Below are 9,959 nucleotides of genomic sequence, written 5' to 3'. Positions count from 1 at the left end.
CTTTTCATTCTGTTAATAGTCTTTCACAAAGCAGTTTTTAGTTTTAATGATGTTCAATTTATCAATTGTTTCTTTAATAGATTGTGCTTTTAGAGTTGCATCTAAGAAGTCATCACTAAACCCAGTGTCACATAGATATTCTCTTATGTTATCTTCTAGAAGCTTTATAGCTTTACATTTAAACTTAAATCTAAGATATATTTTAAGTTAATTTTGTGACAATGTAAGGTCTGTGGGTCAATTCACTTTTTATTTTTGCATGTGACTGTCCATACATTATTAAAGAATATCCTTTCTCCATTGAAATGTCTTTGCTCCTTTGTCAAAGACCAGTTGCCTAAATTTGAATGGTTTTATTTCTAGACTCTATCCTGTTCCATTGATCTGTCTATTCTTTTACCAATACCATGCTGTCATACTGCAGATTTATAGTAAGTCTTGAAGCCAGGTAGTGTTCTTCTTCAGTATTGTAGTGGTTTGTTCTTCACTATTGTAACGGTTATTCTTAGTCTTTTGCATTTCCGTATAAACTTTAGAATTGATTTGCTCAAATCTACAAGGTAACTTGCTGGAATTTTGATTGGAATTGCATTGACCATATATATCAATTTGGGAAGAAATGACTTCTTAACAATATTGAGTCTTCTTATCCATCAACATCTTTGTTTATTTAGATCTTCTTTGAGTACTTGCATCAGAGTTTTGTAGTTTTCTTCCTGTAGATCTTGTACATATTTTGTTAGATAAATAACTAAGTATTACATTTTTTGGTACTAATATAAATGGTGTTGTATCTCTAATTTCCAATTCCACTTCTTCATTGCTGGTATATAGAAAACAAAATGACTTTATACATTAACCTTATATCCTGAACCCTGATTTATTTTATCCAAATAAAACTTATTGTAATCTGACAAACTTTATGTCTTTCTATATTATTAATGTATTCTCTTACCCAATTATTTACATCTTGTCTCTATCTCTCATTCCTGCCAGAATACAAACCCCAGGAGAGCAGAGTTATTTATGTTTTGTTTTATTTTCCCCCCATTGGGAAATCCCCAGGGCTTATTGCCTGGTGTGTAGGAGGTATTTGATAAGTATATATTGAATTAATGACTATTGACCTTAGGAAGTCTATTTAATAGTAATAGTAGCATTCTATTATTAGAATAATAATTTATTCTAATATATGCTAGTATTATAGAAAAATACCTTCTACTATTGAATGCCTATGGTGTCTCAAGGACCATCTAAAGTACTTTATTTATACAATTTCTCATTGTTAGCATTACTCAAATATAGGCATTATTCCCATTTTACAAATGAAAATATTTAGACTCAGAGATTTTAAGTGGTCTAAAATCACATAGATAATAGAAAGATATTTAAGCACTAGTTTTTACTCTTCCAAACAGGAAGTTTCTTCAGCTCTCATTTAGAGATTGTCTGCATGGAAATTTTCACCCAGTCACATCTGTTCTGAACTACTGAGATGTGGGTGAGATTCATGAAGATAGGTGATGGGAAGAATTAGCTTGATTACATAGGATCTAATTTGTAAAATTCCAATGACATATGAGATTTGGAAATACATTATTAATCATTACATATTTCTGCCTTTCACTTCAGTTTAGTTAGAAATATGATGAGTCATTAAAAGATTTGGGGCGCCACGGGACCGACCTAAATCCGGAGGTGAACAAAGCCACATAATGTCAATAGCTCGATCTTCTGTCCATGCCAAATGGATTGTGGGAAAGGTTATTGGGACAGCAATGCAAAAAACTGCTAAAGTGAGAGTGACCAGGCTTGTTCTGGATAACTATTTGTTAAAGTATTTTAACAAGAGGAAAACCTACTTTGCTCATGATGCTCTCCAGCAGTGCACGGTTGGGGATATTGTGCTTCTTAAAGCATTACCTGTTCCACGAACGAAGCATGTGAAGCATGAACTAGCTGAAATCGTTTTCAAAGTGGGAAAAGTCATAGATCCAGTGACAGGAAAACCCTGTGCAGGAACCACATACCTGGAAAGTCCAGTCAGTTTGGAAACCAGCCACCAAAGCAAAGATCTGAAAGAACTTAGTAGCTCTTCAGCACAATAGAGGAGGCTCAAAAAAAGAGAAAGATTTACAAGTTTGCTTTATGGAAAAAAATTTTGCTAACTCTCGTTTTAAACTGTGTCCAATTGCTCTTTGGTATTTATGAAGTTACTGAAAGTAAATTAGATAAAGGGCTTGTTATAAGTTTTCACAAAGGTTTATGGTCATAGTTCCAATTTCCTTTTTCGGTGAACATTAAGTTCCTTTTACATTAAGTGTGTCTAGCAGTCTACTACATCATTTTGCAAGCTCATTGCTTTAGAGGGCATATTGTTTTTTCATTCTAAGGAATCTTGAATTTCTCTCAGGACTTTTATTTGGGGGAAGAAAACCTTTTGATATCATAGATAGATAAGACCATATTAAGTGAATATTTATTTTTTGATGGTATATATTCAAAATTAATTTTTTTTCTGATTTCACCAATTCCAAAGAGAAATAATAAACATGTTTGTAGTCAGACTTTGTCAGATTAAGCTGTATTAATAAAGATGTCAGCATGTAGAAAATAAAATGTAAAAAAAAAAAAAAAAAAAAGATTTGGAATTTCTGAGCACAAGCATATGACTTTGTCAAGCAATGTTTTGTACTGTCAATCTTAATATTCACTCACGTTAAACATTCATTAGAGTCATTAGGCCCTACATGAACAAACAATTACAAAGGAAGAATCTAACATGACAAGTTAAGAAATAATTAATAGCATAAATTAAAAGAAAGGGGGCTATTTGAATTTTCCCAGAATGGTAGGATTTCAGCAAGAGAGATTTGTCCCTGAAAATTCCAAAATCCCATATTAAAAAAAAAAAAAGACAATTATCAGAGATGGGACATTCATCTGGGATGAATAATATGAAGAATTTCCCAAGCATTATCTAGCTAGTTGAAAATTTAATCTTTAATTTTAATAAAAAATCAATTTATTTTCAAAACTCTCCTTTTTTTCATAAAACTTGTTACAACTTCTAAAACAATCTACCAATTTACAGGTATAATAATAAATTTTTCACATATGATTCCACTTCATGCTGACACCCAAGACAGACTTATTTATATATACAAAGTTTTCCCTTCTAGAGAAGATAATGTAAGTACTTTCCTTGTTTTGATAGTATTAGATATTATTTATCAGCATTACAGAGACGAGAGAAGAAAACTAAACAGCACAAAGGTGGAAGCATACAGTTACTGAAATAATTTGGGGAAGTTCCCTTGCTAGATGTGATGAAATTGTTTGGGCAAATAAATGATGTACTGGGGTATATAGTGGTTTGATATGTGACAATGAAGAGAAGTTTACGTGTGCTAGGGAAAGAGTCAAGATAGTTCTTAAACTTTTATAAGACCTGGGGACTAAATATAATATGACATCCTAGGTAGGATCCCAGAATAGAAAAAAGTATTATGTAAAAACTAAGGAAATTTGAATAAAGTTGTAATTTAGTTAATAATAATTTATTAATATTGGTTCATTAATTGAGGGTAATGTACCATACTAATCTAGGATGTTAATTATAGAGGAAACTGTATGTGCAGTATATAGAAACTTTCTGTACTATCTTCACCACTTTTCTATAAATCTAAATCTCTTTTAAAATAATTTTGTTAAAAAAGAAAACAAAAACAAACAAAAAAACTTGCAATACTTTTATCACTTAGTTGGGTATATGTGTTTCATTGCTGATATCTTTGACACATTTTTACTTTACCAGAATTGCAGTTGTATCTTAGGGAAAAAAATAGTCAAATTTTTAAAACATAATTAATGACAACATATTTTGATACTCAGAGGAGAAACATAATTTCTCTGCTGCTACATAAAAAGGGGAATGGCACATTCTCCAAATGTGATCAACCTAGCATTAAGAAAAGAAACGAAGGAAACATATTTTAACCCAGCCTTGAACAAGAAATTCTTTGCCAATTCACACATCTTTTGCTCCCCCATCTATAAAGGAGAATATGTTACAGACTTACAATCTCTGATTTTGATTTTTAACGTAATTATTAAATACTATAATGGAGACACAATTATGTTAATCTGAAGTATGGTATTAGTTTTCTTTTTTCAAATATTTTTTCCATCTAATAAGCACCGCGGCTTACAATATGACAACATTTTGGTTAAAAAAAAAAAAAAAGTTGTAGCCAACATGTTTTGCAAATGCTTGGAAAAACTCCGTGTACATTTACATTTAAGTAAGAATATTTTATATTACTTACCCATGTAAGTTGCAGCAACGTCAAAACTGTTTATAACAAAGTAAAAATTGAAGCCAAAGATGGTGGTCATGGCTTGATTCTGATGCATTCTTACAATTAACATGTCTTTAGATTATTGATTTTATTTTTGAAGTATGGCTTTCTCATCTGCTAAATGGCGATAATGATGTCTGCTTTATGCTATTTCATAGTGTTATAAAATTAAATGAGATCATGTAAATGAATGTGATTTATGAGCAGAAAAAGCACCATACTGAATTTTTTTTTCCATTTGCAGACTGCTTTTCTTCCTTTAAAGTAAAAAAAGTAAATAAGTGGGAGAGGATTTAAGTTCAAACATGTAAACAATTGCTAAAATAATCATGAACGGTTGTCATTTTTATATTATGGAATTTAAAATAAGTTCTGATGTAGAGTGACTGCCACATGTCACAGTCTCTTCATTGTTTGACTCGGTTAATGGCAAAACTTTGATCTCCAGTGGGATATCTACTATCCTTCTATAATCAAGCATAAGTCATTTCTGATTTATGGCAAATGATATCTGGATCCTTGATATCCAAAAATGAATACATTTTACTGCAAAGGAAACACTAGTAATTAACACACATTTGCCATATACATTATCTACAATATAAAATATGCAGTAAATATGCAGATGAAAATACATTCATATTTTCTTACTCATGTACGTACTATGCATGTGTGCATGTCTGTATTTATAATTTTTTACTAGGAATAAGTAAGCAAGCTGCTATCTGTATTTGTGAGATTTATCCCAATTTGTATTATTGATAAAAATAAGCCTTTGGGGAAAAGAAATCATTTTGGCATTTTAGACTCCTACTGGGAGAATGGGGATTAAAGAAGCTACTTACAGTAAAGAAGGAGGGAGGTAAAAACTAATTAGTAATTATAGCTTATGAACACTTACAAATTAAAGCTATTTTGTAGACCTAAAGTCTTACCATAAAAATGTTCACTATTCAGAAGATATTCCTTTTAAAAAACTACCATTAAACAAGAATCAATTCAGTGTCATGTTTGAAATCTAATAATTTAAAAAGCATTGAAGACCAATCTGTAGTAAAATTTCCTTCTAGAGATTTTAGAAAAGTAACCAAATGATTTGATATTCTTTATTTATTTTATAAAGTGTTAGGTCTAGTGTCAATAATCTTTGAGACAGTTTCTCCTAGTATATAAATGATTTATTTGAAGCAGGTTAAGTGCTTTGGGGAAACTTTATTAACTCTTCCAGGAGCCAAGGGTATCATTTAATAAATGGTTACTGCCTCTTCCCATAAAAATGGCCCATTACACCCAAGGCATGTATCAAATGTCTGGTAAATATAGCTCTTATTTTCTTGATTGAGCCAGAAAGATTAAGAACCTTTCCAAAAGAGGACAAAATGAATCTGTAAGGAACTGAGACCAAAAAATTCATCTACCGACACCCTGTAGTGCTTAGTAAGTCATTAGCTCACATTCCTTTCACATTAGCAGACTTCACTTCAGCATACTACCATATATCATGGCATTTATCAATCCTCAAAGATAGTCAAAACAGTAAGATATGAGCTCTTCATTGTCGATCAGAGGAGCCAATTACAAACTTCTAGTAAATCCCTAAGTCAGGAAAGTGCAAAGCAAGCAAAAAGTCACTTCTCTAGGGAATGCCTTTTCAGCAAGATTTGACAAATTACAAAGAATTATCTGAAATGGATGATTACAATCATTATGTGTCTGTCATACAAATGTCAAATGGATGAGTACTACATACATACTCTCAGAATGGGAGGTCAGTTTAAGGATATTGGATTACAATTATTTCAGTGGGTTTGTAACCTTATAAGCAAATACAGACAATCCTGCTTTTTCACTTTAACCTGTGAAAATAAAGCTACAGTTTAATATTTATTATCTTTAACTTCCATAATATATTCATCAATACTATTGTAAATCTGTTTTGAACAAAAATTTATCTTTATTTTAAAACACATATCCTTGAAGCAGTTCAGAAACTAAAATTCACTAATCTATGATACAAAAGAAGACAGAGTTCTTGGTGCTTTAAAATTGAATAATTACATTTGCCATTTAAATTATACAACAATCTAGAAATTGAAACTAAATAATAACTAAATAATAACCTTATTAATTCAACCAATGTTGTAAAATTGAAAGGAATGGAATGACTCTGGATAGCAATTAATATTACTGTTGCAACAAGTTTAAATAATGTGTTTACTTCTAGGAAATAAAATTCAATTCATTCTAATATTTTTAAAGATATCATCAGGATCGTGATTTTGACATTATGATTTATATAATCTTGATTTCGACAATTTTTATTTTTTAGTGGCAAATGACTTAAATAGAAACAATAGAAAATGTTGATTTGTAAGCTTCATTTCAATTTCACTTCTAAAAGCCCATAATTCTATTTTTCTATGAAATTAATTATAAAGGCAGAATGAGTTTAAATATGTAATAACTCACAAATGAGTCCAGAAAAAAAGTATCATAAGACCAACTTATCACTGTTGCATATCTAAGGAGAGTCTCAGCAGTTATAGCCATATTTGGTTCAGTTGTAGCTAAATACTCCACTTGAGCTGGTTGAGAAATTTTAATCAAAAACATTTAAATGTTTTTCTCCTAGATGTACACAGTCTGGTAAAAAAAAAAAAAAAAAAAAAGTGCCGTATATTTGTTTGCTCTATCTGTTGAGGGTGCTTAAGGGAAACAACACCCCAGTAGCAACAAGCACACCTGGCACTCAGATCTTGGTTTCTAGCACCATTCTCCAATAAAAGGAGCTGGGGCTGCTTGGAGAAAAGGCAGAGAACCTGCCACAAAGGAGAGGCATCTGGACAAACATGACAACTAAATGCAATGTGGTATCCTAGATGGGGTTTTGGAAGAGAAAAAAGACTTTAGGTAAAAACTAAGGAAATCTGAACAAAGAATGGACTTTTAGTTAATAAAAATGTACCAATATTGGTTCATTAATTATAACAAATGTACCACTAAGTAGAATGTCAATATCAAGGACTGGGTGCAGGGTAAAGGAGAACCCTCTGTAACCTCTTCTTAATTTTTCTGTCCATCTAAAACTGTCCTAAAAATAAGGCCTATTGAAAAAGGAAAAGAATGTGTACAAATTTTCTGCCTATTAGCTTCATAAATATAAGTTCATGAGACTAGAGATTTCTGATGATCTTCCTTCCTATTCTCTAGAAAATAGTTACTTTAAAAATTTCTCAGTTTGGGAATCATGCAAAGAATTTAACTTAATAATTCTTGTATTTTCCTTCATGAACTGTATTATTTTCGTGAGGTAGTCAATTAAGGCCTGAAAAAATTTGGATAACTCCACTCCATCATCAAAACTCATTTAAATAATAGAGATTTACAAATGAAATAAATCAATAAGTAGGAAATTGCAGAAAAGGCAGTAGATTGGATATTTTGAGATATAAATCTTGGAGATAAATAGCAGAATTATCCTTTTAGCAGGTAAGTATGGAGGCCAAATGGGGAAAGCACCTTCACCTTTGTGGTCAGCAGGTAACAAAAGCAGGCGTGGGAAGAGAGCAGAAATCTGGTGAAAACTGTCTATGACTAGAGAAATGCTGATAGAATTGACATTGCTTATGGAATCGATACACCACCCACTTCTCCCCACCACCACACATACCAATAGAAATGGCTTTAATTCTTTTATTCAGCTAAAGCTTGAGGAACGTTCCCTATTGTGATGGTTGGGTTCATGTGTCAACTTGGCTAGGTGGCCTAGCTGTCTGGTCAAGCGGGCACTGGCCTGACGATTCCTGTGAGGCTATTTGAGGCTGGTTGGTTTGTCGGATCATCAGTCAATTGACTGCAGCTGACTGATGACTCATCAAGGGGCGTGCTTCCACAGTGAGAGAATGCAATTGGCTGGATTTGGTCCGGGTGATCCGTTGGAGGCTTATAAGCCGGACGGTTAGAGAACCTTCACTTCTTCTTCAGCTGCTCAGTGAAGCTTTTCCTGGGGAGCTCGTCGAAGTTGCCAGTTCGTTTCCTGAGGAGTTCGTCAAAGTTGTCGGTTCGTTTCCTGAGGAGTTCTTCAAAGTTGCCGGTTCGTTTCCTGAGGAGTTCATCAAAGTTGTCGGTTCGTTTCCCGAGGAGTTCGTCGGACGTCTTCCTTGGAGTTGACAGCTTGTTGACGGCTCTGCAGAATTTGGACTCGTGCGCTCCCGCAGTTGCGTGAGTCACTTTTACAATTTGATAATAAGAGACATCTCTCATTGATTCTGTTTCCAAGGAGAACCCTAACTAATACATCTATAAATGATAATTATAAGCTCTGGTGGAAAACTAGGGTTTCTACTGTGTCTGTCTGGGTCACCAAATAATGCTCTTATATTTTGTTTTTTGAGTTGAAGGGAACAACCATGTGCCTGTTTGTTTTTTCCTCTCCCTCGTATCTGATATAAATTCTGTTCAATGACCCCCCCACCTCCCCACCTACATATGCAGACAGTGCCATCAAACCTCACTGTCAGCTAAGAAGGTTGTTTAGGAAATGGAGCTGCAAAACGGCAACTTCTGTCAACTTCCTGCATTAATCAATGTGGTCTTTCATTCAGAATGATTTAAAGATGGGGGGGGGAGCGTAAAACAGAAGGACCAAATAATGAACAACGTTTAAGTAAAACCAAAACCCAAACAAAACAAACCAAAACCAAAGCCAACCCACAAAAACAACATAAAAGTACAACTGACTTTCCAGGAAACACAGGTAAGTCGTCACCCACAAAATAAGTTTGGAATTTTCTATTTTCTTAATTAGTTTTGTCAGAGAGCTCTGAGAAGATATTGTCCATGAAACTGGGGAAACAGTCACTTTCATACCAGGCTGGTGGTAATGAAAACCTACACAGCCCTTATGGGGCAGAATTTGGCACTACATGGGAAGTTACATAATTATTACATTTTTTTTTAATTCAGTTTTATTGAAATATACTCACATACCATACAATCAGCCATGGTATACAATCAACTTGTCACAGTAGGATCATATAGTTATGCATTCATCACCACAATCTATTTCTGAACATTTTCCTTACATCAGAAAGAATCAGAATAAGAATACAAAATAAAAGTAAAAAAAGAACACCCAAACCATACCCCCCATCCCACCCTATTTGTCATTTAATTTTTGTCCCCACTTTTCTACCCATCCATCCACACACTAGACAAAGGGAATGTGATCCACAATGCCTTCACAATCACACTGTCACCCCTTGTAATCTACATTATTATACAACCGTTTTCAGGAGTCCAGACTACTGGGTTGGAGTTTGGTAGTTTCAGGTATTTACTTCTAGCTATTCCAATACATTAACACCTAAGAGGTGTTATCTATATAGTGCATAAGAATGTCCACCAGAGTGACCTCTTGACTCCACTTGAAATCTCTCAACCACTGAAAGTATTTCATCTCATTTTGCATCCCCCTTTTGGTCAAGAAGATATTCTCAATCCCACGATGTTGGGTCAAGATTCATCCCCAGGAATCATATCCTGTGTTGCCAGGGAGATTTACACCCCTGAGAGTCAGGTCCCACGTAGAGGGGAGGG

General features: G+C 33.4%; 1 protein-coding gene across 1 annotated transcript; it reads left to right on the top strand.

Moving 5' to 3' along the window:
- Window positions 1–1,677: 1,677 nt before the first annotated feature.
- LOC119507214 (28S ribosomal protein S17, mitochondrial) lies at window positions 1,678–2,608 on the top strand. The gene has a single exon (XM_037800339.1). It carries the CDS (start codon window positions 1,716–1,718, stop codon window positions 2,106–2,108), a length of 393 nt encoding a protein of 130 aa, XP_037656267.1. The 5' UTR covers window positions 1,678–1,715; the 3' UTR covers window positions 2,109–2,608.
- Window positions 2,609–9,959: the final 7,351 nt, after the last annotated feature.

This window comes from Choloepus didactylus, chromosome 12 (assembly GCF_015220235.1).
Source record: "Choloepus didactylus isolate mChoDid1 chromosome 12, mChoDid1.pri, whole genome shotgun sequence".
Taxonomy (NCBI): domain Eukaryota; kingdom Metazoa; phylum Chordata; class Mammalia; order Pilosa; family Megalonychidae; genus Choloepus; species Choloepus didactylus.
Note: the sequence above shows the minus strand (reverse complement) of the source record. Positions and strands in the feature narration are given on the sequence as shown.